Below are 21,405 nucleotides of genomic sequence, written 5' to 3' on the forward strand. Positions count from 1 at the left end.
GTAGGTATCTACAAAATCTGTAAAATTAATGCATTTTTATCCTCTCAATAATTCTGATGGAATCACCAAGGATTAGTAATTTTTATTACTTATTTTAAGTAACATGCAGGTAGATGAATACCATGCTTCAATCTTGAAGAAATTCTCACGCGGTCAGAACATTTTGCAATTACCCGAATATTGGCTCGAGCAATCGAGCACCCCCTATATATTTTTTTATTAATGTAGGAGATTTTTACACATTTTATTGACAAATCTCAATTGCGTTTGCTTTTTCCACTTTGTCTCATACAGCGTACAGGCTATGTATCCGCAATGGGGCAGCCTGTCGACGTCTACTCTCAGCCTGTGGTGCCTAAGATGCGTCGATGCGTTCGTCATTCAGGTTCTAGTTTTACGGGTACTTAAAAATAAAATACACATCATATTACACTCACAATACACAGCACTACACACCCACTCATGTTGACCATACACACCCGACAAACAGGTACATCCTTCGCCTTCTTATAGAAACTTGTAGCGTCACTCGTTTAGTCCGATTTACTATATTTCATCCTGTATGAACTTGCGCCACTTAATTTATAGGATTAGGTAGTGACTTGTAAGGATATTTTAATATTGTCTCGTTTGTCGAATGTTTCAGTGTAATTTCGTGTTAAAATATTCTTCCAAGTTTTTTTTCACCTTTGTAAACTTAGCGTCTAGGGTGAACGTGACTCCATCGCTTCCGAAATTTTGAATATTCGCATCCTGAATGAGTGAGTTTTTTAAATTGCAATTTTTAGCTGGCATTGCTCATTTGCTTACGCAATTTTTAGATTTTAAATAGTGCGAAAAATTGCATATTTAAGGATTAGACACACAAGTTTCTATAAAAGGAGCTGGATTAGATTAACATTCTCTACATTTCTTAGATTAGGTTGTCATAAAAGAAATGAAAATCGCCTAGCTAAAATTTGCCTTTTGTTGGGCGAAAATAACGTACTCACTCCTGGAACGGCGCTGCAAAAGAGCAAATTTAGTCTTCGAGGATGTCAAGGGTATTAATTTTAGCATTTGCTTTAATTTCAGTTGGTTTATTTCCTTGATATGCTCGACGAATAAGTCGGCATTACACATCTCATACATATGACACATTTAACACCATAAACAAGCGAAAACCTATTATTAAACACACTTACTTTAAAATGTTATTTTATAATTATTTTGCGAATTTGGTTGTAAGTTTTCCCAAACATTTTCCACTCTCCAACGTTTTTATATGCAGCGAAACCACTTTTTAGGGCTGTCTTAAGGAGATGCGGGGCGATCCCTCCGGGGCATTGAGCAATTTTTTCTTTTCAGGTAGACGTCTCGACGATTACCCTGTATACGACCCATAATGTTCACGCATGGCGTGGTTGTGATGATTATAGTATGCAAGATTTTAGGTTTATTTTAAATCCATCATATCCTTATCCAATGAAATATCCTTCAAGAATCCTCTCTACGAATTAACTTTTAGTTTAATGGTGGCTGAAAGGTGTTAATACGCTTTGATTTTGCAAAACGAAGTTTTACAATTTTCATTTTTCTATATTTTTGAACGTGCCTTATGAAGATCGATTCAACCTTTACATCTACATAAAATTGGATTTACTTAACAATGTATTGAACTGCACCATTCCCAATTTTAATTTAGAACTTGGTTAATATCGATGTGAAAATTAATAATAAAAATAACATTATTTTACTACCGATTGAAAGAAATACACATGATAGTTTTTACCGTTCATTCTTCTCCGTAGATTACTTATGACCAACCCCAATAGGGTTAACTGATTTCTGAATTATACTTGACATTATCCGAATTGTATTAGAAGGTTTTGTAATTAGGATTGGAAATAGTGTAGCAATCGGGAGAGAAAATATGATTAAAATAATAACCAGCTATTAATTCGATTTCCTAGTTTTGGAATTGCATTGACAGCTATCATTTGCACGTGCATTCGTCTTTTTATGATTGTTGTCGATACATGTTTCCTTATAGGAATACAAGAATTTCAGTTCATTTATTCAAGTATAGATACTAAAGAAAGTTACACAGGATTGCGACAAAAAAACACATCACCCCTCAAAATTAAAAACCGGATTTAATAGAAAATCAATGAAACTCATCAATTTTTTTCCATATTTCATATTTACAGTGTGGTCCAGAACATGCAGCCACCGCCGTATATGAATGATTTTTTTTATTAATTATCCAGTTTTCGGTTTATAGCGGGGATGTCTTGCATAGAACTCTGTATACGTCCAACTTGAGAGTGCAATGTGTTGGTGCACTGTTTCATGACACTTTTATCTTAACATATTATTATTGAACTGAAATGCGTAATTTCGTTTCGCAAAACATTCCGCTAATTTAACTTTGACAAGTTTCACGTTAAGTAAGACTCGTTTAATAATACATTCATTTATCTGATTAGTCAACGCATCGTTTAAGGATAGCGCGGAAGTCCTTAAGTAATTTTCCTACGAGCGTGCGACAAAGTTGGTTTTCCCTGAGCATTTGCCAGCTAAAAGTAGAACTCTAACAAAATCTGTTAGCGCACACAAGATTTGGCATTGGTTTGTGGGCAATCGCACAGGGCGCAAGTGACATGCGTGCGATAAAACTTTTTACCACATTTCAATATTTATTTGTATTTACATAAGACAACACGTTAACAATTATATGCTCGTAGGAAGAATATTATACGTATATTGAAATCTCTTCAACGATCAATTCTATATTGCACATATTAACGTCCTTATTTGGCTTTCATCTCAATGTTTTCGTACACTGTCTTTCTTGCGGTGACTGACCTATTTGTCGTCAGGGCTATCATTATTGACTAGAACATCCCCTTTAACCGGTGCTGAGGCACTTCACAGTGAAACGTTGATATCACCGGTTATTGGTAGCGCTATCCATTTTCCGTTTTAACCGGAATTCAAATTAAATCATTCACTATTTTTTAAATGTCCACTCTACCTTAATGGGGCTTGCTTATTGTTTTGACCTATACCTTGTTCATCTGATGTTTTGTCCTAGTTCCAGAGCCAGTAAATAAGCCCTGAGCATATTAAATTTAGTAATTTTATATTTTTAGACAAAAAATTCATATACAGAACATTAATTTAGTGTTATATTAATTCCAAATTAACATCGTCGAGGAATGTTTCTGATTAGATCGTCAGTAGCCTGATGACAAGATGTAGAATTGTGTCTCGATGAGCGTTTACATAAAGAGAAATTGTACACAAAAACGCATCACTTCTCCGACCAGTTCCTATTCCAGTCCCAGGTTATAATTGATCCGTCTTTCTATCGATCCGCTTCCAGGATAGTTATCAAATTAGTTTCTTTTCCGGATTATTTCCAAACCCTAATGTTTCTAGAATCTAGTCTCAAATCAAATCTTGATTAATCGGTGAAGAAGACATGAGCGCAATACTCTTTTTGCCAATTTACGTACTGTTCTGTCCATTCTAATCGGCATGCGAGATCGTCGTGCAATAACAGTGGACAACGAGCATGTAATACTCAACCTTATGCAATCTGTCTCTTAAAACACATACACAGTAGGCGAACGAACACAACTGAACCATACGTTTGATTATAAGCGTGTGCTATTGACCGTACGTTAGACTGGAGACGTGTTTTCTTTCGGTCGTGTTCGATCGTTTGGAGGTACATCAAAAAAATTCGTTCATGTGGTCAGCAATGTGTAAGCGCATCTTGACACTGTATGAACGAACCGTAAAGCGAACATAAACAAACTCACATGTTCGATGCTTTTGTGATCACTACGAACGAATGCAAGCGAAAGAACACGTTACATATACAGTGAGCATACACGTACACATTGCCGAACGCTTGCAAACCTCGAGCAAACGAATATTCGAGCCATTTGCTTATTAGGTATAGTTGTTTATTAGGTAGAGAGGTTTCTTACGTTCTTTAGTTTGTCCAAATGTTAGCCTAAACTATTTACGCATTCATATTTATACTATTCATTTGTCCCACGACTCCTATATACTAGGGCTATTTTTACGTATGAACACTGTGTAAACGGAATGAGTCAAGCTTGTTACAATTTGTGTCGGTCGAACGATTGGGGCGTCAATATTGTGGGTCACGTCTATCAAGCCATGGCAGCAATTATGTCATGTGAATTTTTATTATTATTATTTTTAATAAAGTAAAAAATTGCACTAAACATAAAAAAAAATCGATGTTTGGCTTGAGTGGCAAGTCCTCCCTTTTGCAGTGGCTAAGCTGGCGGCATTAGTTAATAAGTATGCGAACTGTCTCGATGAAAGGATCTAATACGTACTTTGTATTTTGCAGCTCATGTGGACGCCCATGCCCAGCATGCCCAAACATTTAAAGGGGCATTGTGGAACTCCACGTTTCACAAACGCCAACAAGACTTGGACATGATGCCGCCGCCGGAGACCAGTCTGGTGCCTCTGGCTACTAGACGTTCTTCGGTTAGCTTGCCCTCGACTAGTAACTCTCGTTCTCCCCCGTTAAAACAAGAATATGTCGACGAAAATAGCCAGAGCTCCATGTCCGACTCGATGGATGGCCATAGCCGTCGATATCGTTTGATATCTGAGAGTTCTCTCGACGTGAATCATGACTCAAACCTATCGATGATCAACGACAACTCTGTCGATTTAATGCATCAAGACTCCCTAATGAGTCACCTAAGTGATAACTCCAACCTCAGCGTAAATGAGGAAAGCGTCAAAATGGTGCGCTGTGATTCTGTTAGTACGAACGATAACGCTGTTATGAGCGAAGGACATTCAATTCACCCAGATATACCACTCCCGTCAACGATGCCAGTCGAAAAGGTCATGGATTTACGAATGAAACTACCAATGAACTCCAATGTTACGGACTTTGTTACTACAGCATCGTCAATGGTCCTGTCAACCCTGAAAAGGTTCGGGATCGAACATCCGACTGAGCCTCTACCTCCTCAAAGTGCTCAAAGTGTTGAAACGTACCTGACTAATATAGAATCGAAGACGTCTTTACTTCCATTAAATGTTGCAAACAAGGTTAACGAAGAAAAAATAATGGCTATGTCCAGTATGATGGCATCCCAACCAACTGTGTTCCCAGCTTCTCAGCAACCATTCCTGTCGGAATCGGATTCCATCAGGACCATTGCCAAGTCGGAAGCCGCAGCTATTGCCGAACAAATTATGACTGGAACTACCACTACCTCTAATGCCTGCACCACATTGACTACCTCATTGGGAGGTAGCATATCTACTCCAATCAACGCAGAAAAGCTTGACGAACTTCTAAACACCACTTTGGAATCTCACATCGGGACCAATGCCAAAACTTCGCCGTTGTCAACTAGTACGACGTTAGATCCCATTGTAACGACTCGGGATATGATACTCGTAAGCGAGTCGTCTCTGTTGGGACCTCCAGTAATCAATACGTCACCGCTTCTGAGTTCACAAAGCTCTCATTCTCCGGAGACAATTCTGAATACTCAATTGTCACCGAGTGTGATGTGTCGAAGTTCGCCGTCGGTGCACGCCGAGCCTCTAACGAGTGCCTCATTATCGGCCATGTGTATAGCCGCCAATACAACTGACTCAAACTTGTTGCCTTCATCAATTCCTGCCAACCATTCGCCACTACTGCCAGCAGTAGCCAATCCCGAATCGACGGTTTTGCTGTGTTCAGAATCAGAAAAAGCCGTTATATTCGAGGCTACTGTTGACTTTCTAAAAACTCAAAAGGGAATTTGCGAATTGGCGACGACTTCTCCGGACATCATCGGAATCGCCTCTGCTTCATCGGACACGTCGCCTCTTCCATTGACTAACACTATTGGATCACGATTTTTGCCTTTCACTGGAGCTTCTTCAGAATTAGCAGCTACTTCGGTGCACGTTGCGAAATCGAGAATTGCTACAGCAGACCAAATTGACAAGAAAAACGAAGACAGAATGATTCCCAGGTCGTTTCCGTCCCTCACGGAAAACGAGTTAATCAGTCTGATCAATCCGAGCTGTTTTGACCAAGGTAACCATTACCACCATTAATACGTAGTTAAATTGCATGGACACAAGTGAATGGGGCTTGTAAAATGTACAAATTTATAATACATTGCTCAGAATTATTATATTAGTGTTGCTAACATATAGAGTATTTATTATGTAGTTTTGTGGTATCTCAGAAATATGTAGCAGAGGTTTCGTGACTTAGAGTCGAAGCTCCAGCATGCGTATCTGTAAAATAGAAGTTCCCATTTTATTCAGTTATATTCTATTTATTTTCAGTATAAATCATTGGTGGAGGCTTTATCTTGTCCGTACTTATCGATGAGTGGCCTTTTCGAATTTTTAAGTGCAGCTTTACTCATTCAACCTTTACTTGAAGTATCCAGATGAATATATCTATTTTATTCTCATAGTATACGTTTCTAAATAAGACATATTTATGATATTTTTCTATGTATTTAATAGGATGATGAAACTGCACTAAGCTTTGACTGTTCAATGTACGTTAGATTGTAAGTCGGTTTGACACTACGTCAATAATGATTTATTTTGGAGGGGACCTTGAGTAGTACCTATAAGTCAGCATATAGGTATTCTACTAGAATTATATCTGATTTAACGTTTAACTGTTTTCCGTGAAAGCACGACGTCACTTTTCTTCTCTGTTGATACGTTGTTAATTTCAAAGAATCATAGAAGTTTTTATTTAAATTGGTAACTACAGAGACCTAATTGTTAAAGTTATCATTATTGTACAGTTATTAAGTGTTGTAATTGTTAACTGTTTAAGATTATAAAATAAAATTACCAAAAGGTTGTTGCTACATTTCACACCCCAAGCCTAACACTTCACTGAATGTATGCTAACAAAATTACGTAATTGTATTACCAAAATAACTCAAAAATATATTCTTTTTTAATACACTATGCATCGAATCAGTTAAAGTGTTAGTCAAGAGTGAGATGCTTTTATCTTTACAGATTAGCGGGTGATATAATTGCTTCAGAAACTTATGTAGCTGAATCAAGTTTACACAAAACACGACAGAAAAACTCAGAATTAATATAGTGCAATAGTACAATACACCTACCAGGTGTATTTGCATTATATGCTAACCCTGACGACAACAATGAAGACAGATTCGTGTCATTTTTCATCACTTGTCAGAAAAATATCATAAAAATGGCATCTGAAAATATACAAATTTTTAGCCCCAAGCAGGCCTTATTGCAGAAATCAGCTTCGGTTGCACACATTTCGCCGCCCAGTCTCGCAAGTCTAAGTTTACGTGATACAAAATCGTTTACTGGCAATATTAATGATATCAAATCCCCATATCACAGAGTCATAGAAAAGGCACGTATCCAAAATAAATAATTACAGGGTAAAAAATATAACATTAATCCATCTTCCTTAGAACACTGTACAATCACTAATCTTAGTTTCAATGTTTTAAGATCAATGGAAATGACCAAGAGGTTCGATATTGTGATGGAATAGAAACCCGCGATCTTTATAATAACCGTACCATTATAGTTAAGAGAGAAGCTCTTTTACACAAAGGAAAAATTTACACCATCAATGACATCGCCTTCTATTGGAAAAAGGATTTTAGAATGTGGTTATGGAAGAACACCTACGAAAAGAGAAAAAATAAATCTGTCGCTAATACCTTTAAATCACAATTGATCAAGAAATAACAATACATTTGGAAGACATGGTGAGCAGTTTCATATAAAAAATGCACTTTTTTAAAGGATTCTCAAAATAAGTTATTTTAAGATATATTTTCTACTCACATTTATATAAATTTCGCCATAATAGAGATATTAGAATAACCAAAGCTAGAACCATGGAATTGTTTTTCAAAACTGGCATTAATAGTTTTTTCTAAATTAAAGTGACCTTGGTCGATTGTGGATAATTCCCTACGAAAAACCAACTAGCAATTTGTTGCTTTATGAGTCGAAACAAAATGTCTGATGTGTACAGCACGGCTAAAGATATTGAAATTTTTTATAATTCAATTCAGTACCCGAAAACGCAGAATTGGCACAACTTACAAAATATATACCGGGTGGTTTTGAAGCGGACCGATCGCATATCCCAAATGAGGCGGTCAGATTTTCATTTTTGTCAAAGATCCATAACACTTGTGAGCTCTAATATAATGCTAAAAAACGTTCTAACCTATAAGCGGATATTAAGGGTGGATCCCGCCTCGTTTTAAAATTTCATTAGAAAAATCTTCCAAGGAATTTAATTTTTATTAATAAATTTTATTTAAGGTTCTATAACTTCCCCAGTGTTATAATATTTTTACAGCCAAAAATATTGCATGGAATTTTCCGCCTACGTCCGTCACTGACAACATTGATGGTAATATGACAGAAACATTTTAATTCTATGTTGCTCTGGAGAAAAACCGTTACGATTTCAAAGAACCTTTAATTAACAAAGATATAAATTTACTTATTTTTTCTACATTGTATAAAACATCATAACTTAAATCTAGTAAATTTAATCACCTATTACTTAGAAACGTTTTCAATGATAATAGATTGATGGATGAAATTACAAATTCTTAAAACATTTTCCCAAATCATACATTCTTTGATTATTTATTTAAAAACGTAACCATTCAAACAATGCAAATTGGTTCAAAATTACCTAAAGGTTCTAAACCATCAGCCAAAGCATTGCGGAATACAGCGATCTTTGACATGAAATTTTAGTTTAGCACAGAGTGCAGATTCCAATGGCTGCGTTTTTAAAAATTTTGCTCCCTGCACAATTATAATTTTAAAGAAAAAAAAACAATAAATATTATAAAATGACTAAAACTACAAAAATTGAATCTCGCAATTTCATTACTGTAATGACTTTGAGACATTCAATCAAATCACTATTAGCACCTCCCCTGAATAGCGAGACGCACACGTGGTGAATTTAGTGTGCAATCTCGTGTTTGCACAACTGGCGCAGTGCTAATTTCGCTGCTGCCTTCTTGGCCATCGCCTTATTCGACCCGAATCCGTACACTTGCTGTGGTCGTCCGTCCGCCATGAATTGCAATGGAACCATCACTCTGCCTTGCGTGGCATCCTTGGAATCCCTGAAATATCAAAATCATCTTGACGATGTCGTTTAAACCCCATGAACACGATCGATAAACTTACCCGAACTTAGGATGCGCATTTGGCACAAACTCGTACAATTTCCTTACAAGATTCTTTGGAACATTAGCGCTGAAGGTCTCGATTTCTTTCCACATAAGCCGATGGAAGATCTTCCACACTACGTTCAGGTCTTTACCACTGTCCAGGTATATTGCTCCGGCGAGTGCTTCGAATACATCTCCCAATACCTGTTAAGCAAATTAAGAAAAAAAAACAATGTATCCGTCAAATACAGTAGACATCATGCAACTAGGTCCATAGGAAGATTAAGGGAAATTGATATGGAATACTTTTGGCAACAAAACTTGCTTTAACAGTTTTAGATGGAATAGTAGTTTTTCAAAGTAGTCCTGAAGAACAACTTTATTATTGTTTTCATTTTGACAAAATGGTAAGAACTCCAATTTCTTTTTCAGAATCTTTTTAAATATCCCATATAATTAGAAACCAACAAAATTTGGGATTTCCGAGTGTCAACGCGGCTGTAGTATTTTTGTTATTGCCAGTTCGACATTAAAAAAAAAATAGAATAAAAAAACAATTATTTAAAATTACTTACATAATTTTTTACGTATTAATGCAAATAAACTTGAGACTACTTACCTTTGGGACATCGACGTACTCGGCCAGATTTAATCCCTCGGCGTCGGCTTCTTCCAGCAAAATTAGCACTTCGTCATCGATCACGAATTTCTTAGATTCGATAAAGGTCGCGAATCGGTCCACCATCCCTTGCAGCTTCGCGTTAATCATCAACAGATGCTTGTGCAGCCCGTGCCTGATCACCAAACTGCCAAACGTGTTATTATTGACCAGTGCCGACCTCAGATCGGTCAACTCGCCCGGATCCAGGTACCCGCGGGACTCAAAAATATGGCACGTAATCAGAAAGTCCAAGACGGCGTCGCCCAGGAACTCTAATCTCTCGTAAGAATGAGTTAAACGATTCAGAGAGTATGACGAGTGCGTTAGAGCCTGCAATAGGTAGCCCCGATTATTGAATTTGTAGCACAGGATCTTGTTTTCGATGTCCTGCCAATTAGGTATATAAAACTGAATATCTAAGAGGGTTTTCTCGGGTTTCAGTAGCGGATTACTCGGTGGTTCTTCCAGTAGCTGCATTAAATTCTCCGAGGCGGGAATGATGCCGATACATTCAATGAAACGTATGCCACCTAAAAAAAATAATAAACGTTTGACTTTTATGATAGAGGTCCCAAGTTAAAAACAGCTTAATCAAAGTACAGGGTTTTTGTTGATATTTTATATAAAGTCTACAGAGTTAATGTCAGATCTCGTCGCTTCACCCCTTTTTGCAAACTTAGACTGATATCGCAGTATGCAAAAGCATATTGTTTTGACAATTGCTTGTATCTTAATTTACTATTAAGTACCAATTCAATTTACCTAAAATTCCGCAAGTTTGAAAATAAGCCCCCAACAAGGCCTCAACGCAATCTGCTATCTTCTTGTCTCCAATGTAGTTGCATTTGAAAAGAGACGCAACTTCCTGAATAAGGCCCTCCTCACTCGGATTCTCTTCCAGTCGCAACTCCATGATACTGTCCACTGTTTTCTGGGAGAGTTCGCCACTGATTTGCTCCTCGATAGGAACTGAGAGGTGGTAGAGCGAAGAGAGGGACGTATTTCCATTTTCGATACGTTTTTCTATCAAATCGGGTATTTTAAAACCGGGAGGGAGCCAATCGGCTATTTGTAAATCGTTCGATTTCATCAAGCCTCCGATGTTATGTTTCACCGCTAGATAAAACAAGTTCTTGTTACTAACCAAGCGACCTTTTAGACTGGTAGCTTGCCCTTCGGTGAAAGTCGGGAATTTCAGGAATATGTAGAGCTGAAAATTGACTGTGATAAGAATGGTCATGAAGAACGTAGCAATTCAAAAGCAAAACTTTCCGTCGTCTATTAAAATTGGTAAAAAAAAAACTTGTATTATAGAATCCGAAATAAAAATGAAATCTGAAACATATTATCTTAAATTACCCCGAAGTTTACATTAGAAGCAATAAGAAAATATTAGTAATATTAGACATACCGACCCAAATAGCTTCAAAAACGAGTCCCCTAAAGTCTCCAACCTCTCCATGTTGACTATATCATTGGCTTTCGCTGTGGTCATTGCCTTGTAAATCAAATATAAATCGGGTCCCGTGCTCAAATCACTCTTAGCTATGAGACAAATAGGCTTCTCTTCGTAATTCTTGAAATACGTCAAAGCCAACTGGTCTTTTTGCTTTACAGGCACATCATTCTTCAAGCGAGAGTCGCCTTCGTTGACCACCTTGCTCAAAAATGATTCGTAGTAGTCTATGTCAACTATAGTGACATCTAAGTCTCTTTCGATATCTTTCGGTTCTTCGGTGTCTTTCCACGGAAACTCTTGCTCGAGCATTTTCTTCACGTAGTCTTTATTGATGTTAATATAGCTGACGGGAGGTAAAGAAATGTTTTCTTTTCGTTCGGTGACCAGCACGTTAATGGGAGCAGTTTTCTCGAGATGAGGTTCATAGCTGAGTAGGTACTCATCGAGCTTCAAGGGCTGCTTTTCAGCAACGTCGCCCATAGACATTGCCTTAGCTAGTTTTAGACGGAATTCCTCAAGGCGGAACAAGAATGAAAATCTACTCAAAGATTTCATCAGGATAGAATAATTGTCATCTGGAAATAAATTTACCTTGACACTAGTGTTGGCAATAGATTAGCTTGAATCCAAAGTGCCGCTGGGAAGTCTTGCTTTACCACTAATTCTGGAATTAAGTGAATCTCCAAATCCTCATAGCTCTTTTCTCTCTTTCTTTTCGCCTGAGCTCCTTGTGGTTTAATGAAATTCATCTTCTTAGTCAAGTGTTTGACGTAGAGCAGCGGCTGAACGGCATTCAATAAGCGAATATTGTGTTTGTTGTTATAGTAATCCTCGTAGCTGCCAAATTGTTCGTTAGGAAATGGACTCAACGCCGATTTGCGCAGTGTTACCTCTGTTACCAAGTAATCCTAGAATGTTTTTTTCTTTTTAGATTAAAACTAAAGAAATTACAATTTAACTGATAAAACATATGCTAAAAAACAAGTTCTACTTTTTTTTATTGATTTTATTGTCTCGTTGGTCGATTTATAATTAGGAAATTGAAAGCGACATTCAACCAAACCAAGTCAAATAGACAAATCCAGCGATCCAAAATTGTCAGTCTCAGTTTTGAAGAAACAAATGGATGTGAAAAATTAATAAATAATGAGTCTCTGAACAGAAATACGTATTAATCAACTTACCCCTTGATCTTTATACCAAGGCGAAACGATTTTCCTCAAATAGTCTTCTTGGGTTACATTCAAGTTCAACTTTTCGTCACTGGTTAGTTCACGGAACTGTTCTTTAACTGTTTTATACTCTTTCAACACCTCGAAATCAATTGTATCCAACTGCTTGTTAACAGGCACCAACAACATAGTTTCGGCGTTATGTCCATTGTCGAACATTACGAATTCTCGCAAACATCTCAGAATATCGTTCAACACCAACACGTTGAATTGTTTAATGTCTAACAAATCCGTCTCCGACAACTCACCGGTTAGTACGTTCACTTTAAGGGAAACGTTTAATGTTCCCATGCTTACGTAAATGGGGAAATCGCAAATCGTAGGCACTTCGTGAGGAGTAATAAGACCGTAGCAAAGGTTAGAGACATACATGTCGTAGAAAGTGGAATAGTTTAGTTCTTCGCGCCTTTCGAACAGCGGGCTAAGCTGGATAATGTGGAGCCAGAATGGTTTTTGAGGCCTGATAGGGCCACGTAGAAATAATGGTATCTATAGACAAAATCAGTATGAAATTAGTGTTAGCAATAAAATTTGCTGGAGTTTAATTGTTTATCGAACCACCATTCGTGAATTTCCATTAATCATACTTACTTGTTTTTTATGTATCCGTTTATTTTTGTTAGTTCCAGCCAGTGACTCCTTTTCTTTAGGATAATGTGGAAACAAGAAATTTACGTCCTTATCTGGCACAACATACCTTCGAGGCAACAGGTGATCATCGAGTTCCCCTATTTGATGTAAACTCTTACAAGCCAATAAGGCTGCAGCCCTCTTTGCCATTTTTAAATTCGACATGAACTGGCCCTATGATATTGACGACATGAACAAACCGTATGACCAAAAATATTAATTGTAGAGTACACAAAAGCAATCGATTGCATAATTTGTCTATGTCTATATTTGTTCTCTTTGGATTACTTACCACGATTGGATCAGTGATTGGGCACATCGTGGGCAAAACAATAACCACTCTCATAGGAGATTCCTTGTCAGATATGGGAAATTTCTTTTCCGAATACCATTCAGGGGCCATTACTGTGTACTTGTCGCAAGGAAGACTGTTACAATACTGGCTCAGTAGTGATATGGCCGAAACCATGTCCACTTTTGCCGAGCCGGGACCGTTTGCGTAGTATGGAGGAATCTTATCTTCTTGATACATTTCATTTATTTCCCGTTCTGTTGGGTCAGTCCTTAGACCATTTTGGCCGATGAGCAACTGTAAAGTAATGTTAGATAAATTATTACCTTTACTTGGAAATATTAAATTAATTTAGTTTAGTAATGAAAAAGTTACTTTATCGAGGTAGTAATATATGGCAGTTTTCCATTCAACAAATAGGGCAAATTTTTAGTAGAATGCTGGCAATTCTCTGCTACATCCAATGCTTTTAGATTCTTGGCGTAGCCCACCAATTTTTTTTTATCGGCCCATAGAATTAAATATGTGAGCATGACGGATATTAACTAACGGGATACATCAATGAAACTTGACATTATATGAATAAAATTTACAAGAATGCCGAGTCCCTACCGCAGTATCTTAAAATAAATTGCCAAAACATTAATAATACCACTTCATTAGTAACGTCAATATAAGTGAAAAAAAAACTCTTATTTTTGCAACATATATTTTGATGAATCCTGTCTGTTCAGATCGAATTTATAGAAGTAAGAAACTTGGACCCGCCAGTTAAGACCCATTCAATTATGTTTTGCCAACTGACCTCTTTTTAAAAATATCATTTAAACATATAAAAAATCACATCTGAATGGAAACTCACTCTTTGTAGCTCTCCTTCAACAAGCTGAAATTCCTGGTATCTAGTTCTAAATTTTTCAATTTCGGTATTTTCCACCATCATATAATATAAGCTATCGGGATGTCTTGCACGTCCTTTTGACTGTATGTAGGACCTGTACTCTTCAGGATGATCAAACTTTATGACAAGTGAACACGTAGAAATATCAACGCCTTCTTCTAACACATTCGATGCGCATAACACATTATTCTCCTTGGATTCGAACATTTGCAACACCTCTCGGTTTTTCTTTGCAGTGTATAGACTTTCTCTGGTGTCGTTGTATGGGTTTGAATTATACCCAACCATGAAGTTCGGTTTAATTTTTGAATATTGTTCCCCCGATGCACTCAGGTCACTCAAAATGTAATAGAGCACTTTAGCGGTAAAACGACGTTTCGTGAAAATTAAGGCGCATAGTGGTTCTTTTGAACTTAATTCTTTCAGGTAGTTGTTGAAGATTCTTATCAAGTGTAAAACCTAAAAAGTCTAAAGTATATTTGATGATCCAATTGGGGTAGGGTCTAAATAATTTATTCTAACATGTTTGACATAGTTTGCTGTAATATTGCTAACATAAATGAAGTTAAATTAGTGAGATATACCTTATCTGACGAAAACTTGGACAGGTTCACCTCAACGCTGAAATTTTCCATTACACTTTGAAACATAGCCTTTATCCAGCATAGAGTAGTTTTTGCATAACACAAAACTTCATGCAAAACGGAGTTATCACAGTGTATCTTTAGTCTCTCTAATTGGATCATGTGCGCAAGCACGGCCTTGGATCCTCCGAATATTCCAAATAGTTCAATGTGATACTGTACATCTTTTAAAATGTTTCTTAACTTTTTGAAACCTTCATCCTTTGACAAAGGCTTTAATTCAGTATTCGGACGCCTTAGAACCATAGGGGTGTCTTCTTTGACTGCCTTTAGAACAAGAAGTGCTTGCTCCAGAATTAAGTGAGCTTTTTTTTCTATTGCCGAGAGTGTATGTTTTTGATAGGTTACTACAAATTCTTTGGGGTTTGTGGAGAATCCAGACACCTGTGCCAAACCCTCCACCGTGGCCACCTTACTGTGGTAGGTAATTTCTAAATTCCGTACTTCGTTCAGTACATTCTGGGGCTTGCAGTTGCCATTGAGCAGTGTTGCTGTTAAACCAAGTATTCTGGGTTTGTGGCATACATCTGCTAAGGATTTGCATATTTGCCGCATTGGTTGATCAGAAACCCCTCGGTGGCATTCATCAAATACAATCAAATTCACTTTGTTTAAATCTAAAAGATTGGAAGAGTCAACATTGTACAGCTTACCTCATAAAAATAATTTTATGCTTGCCTAGGTACCGCTGATTGGTCAAATTAACCAGTATTTGTACAGTCATGACCAACACTTGAAATTTATCAAATTCTTGGTACCATTGTGTCTTTGGCCAAAAATCAAGTGACATATCTCCACTGTATTTCCCCACAGACAAATTAGTCCTTTTTTCAATACATTTTGCATGCTGATCCACTAGGGCAACAGTGTTGACCACAACAAAGGAGATTTTTCCACCCTCAGTGTATTTTCTGAAGAATTGCAATAAAAATTGTCAAATGTAGGCTAAACTAATATATACTGATAATTTTTATTTCTACAAATACATAGAAAACTATCTGGGGTATTATCAAGGAATGGATAGGATGCGATAAAAGTTAATTAGAGCACTTTCTTTAATAAATTTAAGAATGTTTTAAAAATATATTAACAGTTTATTTTATGTCTATCTCCCTCAGTATGTTGATCCAATCTTCCAGCCTTATCATATTCAAAAAGATCCTCAACCCTAGCCTCTATTTTAACATTTACTTTAGTATGTTTGTTGTTGTAGTTTTGCATTCAATATGATCAGGTAGTGATCTGTTAAGCCTTATTGTATAATATATAACTTACTTTTCAATTATTTTCTACAGAATAACTCAGAACTACAGAATCAAATTTCTAAGGATTATTTTGTGCAACAATACAAGACATTCGAGTTTAAAAACACATGACGGAAAATGTCTCCTTAAGGAGTTACGATTTTATGATGTTTTAAGACATTTACGTTTAAAAATGTGTTTCATCAACTTTTAGTACGTTTCATTTTAATTTGTTTGTACAAAATAATACTTCAATCATTGTTCAAAGTATCGTCTTTGAACTCGAATGCATCTGTTAAATACTTTTTGCTAAATGTTTATTGTAGCCAAGACTAATAACACACCACCTTTGCCGATCTAATGTTGCCCAAAATGACGAACTTAAACAGAGAAGTGTGTAGGTGCACCATCAACTAGCAGCCACATTTTCTGTCGAATGTTTAATGGTACACTTTCATCAAGAACCTCTGGCAGGACGTCTTGTAGAAAACGCCTGTTGTCAGATTCTGTTAAACAATTGGACAGCAGATATGGTCTATCCAAATGGTCATCCAATGGTTAACAAACCAACATTGATAACTTCTGGCAAATATCATTTGTGGATTTTCTTAGTGTTATTTTGTATAAACACATTAACATAAAACATACTAAAATTTGTAAAATGCATTTTTGCACATAACTGTCTTAAAATATGTTCCAAAAAACAAGCCTGAATAGTTATCTGATTAGAATATAAGTTTTGATTTCAAGAACTTGAAAGGTAATGTGACAATATTCAACATTTAAAAAGTAATTATTACAATGTATTGTGACCATGGTTATTGCATGTTATTAGGGTTACCTTCTAAACCAATAAAAGTGAAATACTTATACAATATTGCTCAGTTCTTAATATAATAAATATGTCAAACCAAAAAGGGGTTTGAAATTTGATTATCATATGCAAATTGCATCATCAGCAGAGTTTACTATGTAAAGCTTTTTAAAGACATAATGATCTCATTATTTTAGATATAGATGTTAATTACTGCTATAGTTTTTATTGAGGAAATATTGATAAACTTACTGATGTGAATGCTGCAGTTGCTTCAAAACCAAAATTGCAATAAATGTCTTTCCAGCTCCAGTTGGTAGGTAAATTACTGAATTATTTTTTAAGGCTATTTCTGTTAGAGCTACCTGGTAGTCTCGGGGAAGAAAATCAGCTTCTTCAATTTTACTCACCATTGTTCTTAAAGTATTTTGACTTTGAGCTCTCTTTTAGTTTTTCACATTGACACACCCTGAAGTTAAATATTGTTATATTATTGTTCAATCATGAGTTTTATTTAATTTTTGTCATTTATTTTATAGGTAAGGAGTCGATATCAAAACAGTCCAAACAAGTACCAATCTAAAGAGAAATTTCTGGAATTTATCTTTAAAATGACAACTGGAAGTACAATTAAAAATAAATTATTGTAGCCAGTAGGAGTGGACTAAATGAGTAATCTTCAAATCAATTAGAGTTTAGGGGAATTACTTACAAAAAGAAAATCATTTAGCATTTGTTGTGAGATAAATCTTTAGTGATTACACTGCAGGACATCTACAGAAACACAAGAACATTTCAGGTTTTGATATAGCAGAAAAACGAAATGCCGTAAATGTGTGAAAATTCTTGTGCCGATGTATATAGCAGTTTTACTCTTTCCAGGGTACTACCTATTGTTTTTCTTACTTACCTCCAATTTCAGTATAGAGCATAAAGATTTATTATACAAATAAATTGTGTTTATAATTTTTTTTTAAATATATTTAATGTAAATTACGGAAGAAAAAAAAATGAAAACCTGTATTAACCTTTTTCCTTGACCATCTATGTGACTGAAAGTTGTAGTGACAGTTGTCACTAATGTCATATTTCAGTGCGATAAATAGAATAGCATCAAGTCTTGTTTGTCCATTCAGAATTTTTGACAAGATACTAAAGAGCTAAAACGACTAACAGAAATGCATTGTTTTAGTTTTATTTAATAAAAAACCGATTTTCGTCAATTTTCTCAGAAAATACTTTATTATAGATATCGAAGACTGCAAAGGCAACATTTTTTAAAATTAAACAGTATATTATGATACTAGGTTCGTATAGCAGCTTAGAGTTGCACTAACCTCAGCTGCAGGAGAAGCGATGTGACAAGCAGTTTTACAGTTAACGGATATGTTATAATGATTCTCAAAGAGACGAGATTCACCAACAGTAGGCCAGACTCTGATTTTATGAAAGGTTGACCAAAGAGTACTGTTTTCTAATTCAACAACCAACAGAAAAAACAACCAGTAATCCTTAAATATACATTTTATTTCACTACGTTTTACTGGCAAACTTCCACTGCATCTAAACATTTTTCGTCGGAGGTTGCCACTGTCTCGCCGCACGCAAATCTTTGAAAGCTTACTACTTGAATTTGATTCAAATCCAGTAATTCTTTGATGCTCATGGTATCATCCAATAAATAATCTTGGTGGATCAAGCTCGATTCTTCCTCCTTATTCGGCGAAGCGACATCTTCTTTACCTATATTTTTCGGGGCCATTCCCACGATATGCTGGCACAACCCGGCCGCAACTTTGTCGATATACGCATTATCTCCGTTTATGCTCTTAACTGCCACTAAACCTCCTATTCGACCTAGGAGGATATTACTTAATGACTTCCCTGAAGGATGGGCATAACCTAGAACAAAAAGATTACATGCAAATATGATGTAAGGAAAGTAATTGTAATACTTGGGAAACTATTTCACCGCTTACAACCAGTGAATCTACAATTCTCTTCAAATCCCTAAACATACCGCTTAAATGAATTCCGTTAGCAACTTTCACACCTACTGCACGTTTTAATAAGGCATTTTCTCCTACTGAGCCTATCATCAGTGCTAACTTATCCCCTAAAGATTTCCCGTCGTCGGTTTTTAAAGACATCAGATGATCACTGTCCAAATTGATCTATAAATTAATATTTGCTGTGAAATAAAATAATATATGTATGGGATTATTAAATTAATATTGAGTGGAATATTTTTATGCAGGACGTTTTTTAGTGGACGACAGTTTTGTAAAGGGTAATTTAAATGATTTCGGAGAACTGATAAATCTGTTTAGGGTCAATGATCAAAAAGCAAGATTATTAGGAAGATTACTTTAAGGGAAACATAGGAGTAAGTAAATGATGTGCCAATAGGCTTGTTGCAACAAAGAGTTAAATCAATTCTGGATGGTCAGAAGCGTGCTCATGTTAATAAGGAGTCCTTACAAATAATTTCGAATATATCTGACGGTTGGGAATTAGTTTTCTACCCTATTGGATACAGTGCTTATTCTATCATGTTTATGAAATCTAATACAAAACAGTTTTTTTCATTTTGGTGCGATTTTCAGGACACCGATCCTTTGGCAATTATTTACGCAACACACGATATCGCAATCACCTATAAGACCATGAAACAAGCATTTTGCATACCTGTTTAGAATATTCATACCTTTGAAAGGGCATGAGCAGAACTAGGTGCATTTTTCAAATAGTTCAAACAGGTTTCTGTTGCTTCTTTAACCATTTTTTCAAACTCAACATTTCTGGCCACAAAATCAGTCTCACAATTAACTTCTACTAAAACTCCGTTACTGCCTTCAACAGAGGCTCCAATTAATCCTTGTGTAGTCTGCCTTCCTTCTAATTTGGTGGCTTTTGACCAGCCTAGTACTTGAGCCTGTTGTTTAAGCCATTCTTCTGCCTTATTTACAAAAAAGAAATATTACATAAAAACGAGAGAAAATACTTAATTTGCATGAGCTATTATGTTACATTTATGGAAATTTTTACTTTTTCAATCAAAATTTTATTCAGATATCAATTATGTAATTTACATTAACATCGCATATTTAGGGTGGTCATTATTAGTGTAATATTTTTCCTGTACATTTATTAAGATAAATAGATAATCAATTAAAAAATGTTAATATTAATCACTCTTATTTCAATACTACTAGACCACTTCTTCATGTCACCAAGGTAAAGTATTGATCAAATAATATTTAGTAAATATCTGTTTGTAGGGTTAATATGAAGTAAATAGGTACCTTCTCTAAATTATTATTGTGTAGTTCAAGGGCCTTCTTACAGTTGGTAAAAGTGTAGCCAGTCTTCTTTCTTAGTGTGGCCAATGCTGATTTTTCTGCTGCAAATGGGACTCGAGTTGTGTGAATGTATCGACTTAAAGTTCTCAAAATCATCTGGAAACATGATTTTATAAACAGGTTAGTTAACTACTTATTGTAAAAGAAACCATTGGAAGTAGATGCCGAAAGTCCATACCATTTAACAGTGGTGGCATAGGGAGTCATGGAAATCTGACCTATTATTAGCCCTTATAGATTAAGACAATGCTTGAAATTATTTTAAGTTGGACTCTTTGGAACTTTTCACTTGCAAATGAAAGTTGACAGTAACAAGAAGTCTCTGACCTGATAGTTCTCTTTTTCAAATAAATAAATCACCATTAGAAGCTTAATTTTTTATGTTCACTTTATTATAATTACAAATGTGATACCTCAAATTATGGTTTCAAGGCAATAAATGCAAAACAAAATTTTTCTAATCTACTAATAAAAAAATATTTCTTTCAGTAAACTCTACACTTGGACATAGCATCCAGGGCGTCCACAGAGTTTACTAAAGAAATCCAATGTCCAATTATGTATGTTCTTTAGTTGTATCACCATAGCTGAAGTTGTGTGGTGAATAGTTTATGCGTAAATCTATCTTAGTATGTTTGCAATGGAGAAAGAATAAAATAGACTTACCATTTTAGTCTTATCGGTTATTATTACAATATTTTGCTTAAAATTCGGTATTTTTTCATAAAAAGTGCCGAGAAGACGTGTAAAACGAACGTGTATAGGTTAGAGGAGTTTCAGAGATCAGCTGTTTGATTAAGCCTTATAGGAATGTCGTTACAATATCGATCTTTCTTGCATCGACCATTATTTTCAAGATAAGCAACTATGGACATTGAGGAACCTTATGGAAAATTAAATCTAAAGTAGTCTTTGAGAAAAATGACATCAACGTGAACT

General features: G+C 35.8%; 5 protein-coding genes across 14 annotated transcripts in view; 3 read left to right on the forward strand and 2 right to left on the reverse strand.

The window, feature by feature from the left end:
- The window catches only part of NFAT (NFAT nuclear factor), a 48,355-nt gene extending 41,475 nt beyond the window's left edge, over positions 1–6,880 (forward strand). For 3 of the 4 annotated variants that reach the window (XM_066282504.1, XM_066282508.1, XM_066282509.1), the window contains one exon: positions 4,376–6,880. In XM_066282504.1, the coding sequence (XP_066138601.1) occupies positions 4,376–6,105 (1,730 nt within the window). In that variant the 3' untranslated portion in view covers positions 6,106–6,880. The remainder of the gene's footprint in view (positions 1–4,375) is intronic. The other variant, XM_066282507.1, reaches the window with a different exon arrangement.
- A 137-nt stretch (positions 6,881–7,017) lies between these two features.
- On the forward strand, positions 7,018–18,085 carry LOC136339349 (uncharacterized). Of its 6 annotated transcripts, XR_010732129.1 has the most exons (4): positions 7,018–7,420; positions 7,522–7,784; positions 17,644–17,842; positions 17,904–18,085. XR_010732129.1 is itself a non-coding variant. In XM_066282518.1 (3 exons), exons 1-2 carry the CDS (start codon positions 7,247–7,249, stop codon positions 7,762–7,764), a joined length of 417 nt encoding a protein of 138 aa, XP_066138615.1. In that variant the 5' UTR covers positions 7,018–7,246; the 3' UTR covers positions 7,765–7,784; positions 17,644–18,085. The 6 variants fall into 6 exon arrangements, 5 of the variants coding, with proteins under 5 accessions (XP_066138615.1, XP_066138617.1, XP_066138618.1 ...); XM_066282518.1 differs by having other exon boundaries at positions 17,644–18,085; XM_066282520.1 differs by lacking the exons at positions 17,644–17,842; positions 17,904–18,085 and adding an exon at positions 17,302–17,417.
- Dcr-2 (Endoribonuclease Dcr-2) lies at positions 8,493–17,517 on the reverse strand. Its single transcript, XM_066282503.1, has 13 exons — positions 17,357–17,517; positions 15,725–15,957; positions 14,987–15,663; positions 14,364–14,861; positions 13,502–13,798; positions 13,171–13,383; positions 12,532–13,068; positions 11,939–12,255; positions 11,300–11,885; positions 10,651–11,098; positions 9,847–10,418; positions 9,244–9,431; positions 8,493–9,179 (listed from the first exon to the last, which is right to left on the reverse strand). The coding sequence occupies exons 1-13, from the start codon at positions 17,515–17,517 to the stop codon at positions 9,014–9,016; spliced, it is 4,893 nt and encodes a 1,630-aa protein (XP_066138600.1). The 3' UTR covers positions 8,493–9,013.
- Positions 18,086–18,610: 525 nt separating the features above from the next.
- mEFTs (elongation factor Ts, mitochondrial) lies at positions 18,611–21,333 on the reverse strand. Of its 2 annotated transcripts, none has more exons than XM_066281935.1 (5): positions 21,133–21,333; positions 20,410–20,562; positions 19,812–20,063; positions 19,125–19,278; positions 18,611–19,006 (listed from the first exon to the last, which is right to left on the reverse strand). In XM_066281935.1, exons 1-5 carry the CDS (start codon positions 21,133–21,135, stop codon positions 18,645–18,647), a joined length of 924 nt encoding a protein of 307 aa, XP_066138032.1. In that variant the 5' UTR covers positions 21,136–21,333; the 3' UTR covers positions 18,611–18,644. The 2 variants fall into 2 exon arrangements, with proteins under 2 accessions (XP_066138032.1, XP_066138031.1); XM_066281934.1 differs by lacking the exon at positions 21,133–21,333 and adding an exon at positions 20,616–20,829.
- Positions 20,443–21,405, forward strand: part of Dhc36C (Dynein heavy chain at 36C) — a 33,757-nt gene continuing 32,794 nt past the window's right edge. Inside the window, exon 1 of the mRNA XM_066281933.1 lies at positions 20,443–20,586. The gene's annotated coding sequence lies outside the window, so the exon portion shown is untranslated. The remainder of the gene's footprint in view (positions 20,587–21,405) is intronic.

Source organism: Euwallacea fornicatus, chromosome 5 (assembly GCF_040115645.1).
Source record: "Euwallacea fornicatus isolate EFF26 chromosome 5, ASM4011564v1, whole genome shotgun sequence".
Lineage (NCBI taxonomy): Eukaryota > Metazoa > Arthropoda > Insecta > Coleoptera > Curculionidae > Euwallacea > Euwallacea fornicatus.

What these genes read in the sequence shown, in the direction of transcription:
- LOC136339349 (XM_066282518.1), top strand. Translation starts at nt 7,247, where the DNA reads ATGGCATCTGAAAATATACAAATTTTTAGCCCCAAGCAGGCCTTATTG. An exon ending in ATCACAGAGTCATAGAAAAG is followed by an intron (nt 7,421 to 7,521) that starts GCACGTATCCAA and finishes CAATGTTTTAAG; the next exon opens with ATCAATGGAAATGACCAAGA.
- Dcr-2 (XM_066282503.1), bottom strand. Translation starts at nt 17,517, where the DNA reads ATGGTGAGTAAAATTGAAGAAGCTGATTTTCTTCCCCGAGACTACCAG. An exon ending in TTGCCAACACTAGTGTCAAG is followed by an intron (nt 11,886 to 11,938) that starts GTAAATTTATTT and finishes ATCTTTGAGTAG; the next exon opens with ATTTTCATTCTTGTTCCGCC. An exon ending in AGTACGTCGATGTCCCAAAG is followed by an intron (nt 9,432 to 9,846) that starts GTAAGTAGTCTC and finishes TTTGCTTAACAG; the next exon opens with GTATTGGGAGATGTATTCGA.
- mEFTs (XM_066281934.1), bottom strand. Translation starts at nt 20,663, where the DNA reads ATGCCACCACTGTTAAATGGTATGGACTTTCGGCATCTACTTCCAATG. An exon ending in ACAATAATAATTTAGAGAAG is followed by an intron (nt 20,064 to 20,409) that starts GTACCTATTTAC and finishes TTTGTAAATAAG; the next exon opens with GCAGAAGAATGGCTTAAACA. An exon ending in CTGCTCATGCCCTTTCAAAG is followed by an intron (nt 19,279 to 19,811) that starts GTATGAATATTC and finishes ATTAATTTATAG; the next exon opens with ATCAATTTGGACAGTGATCA.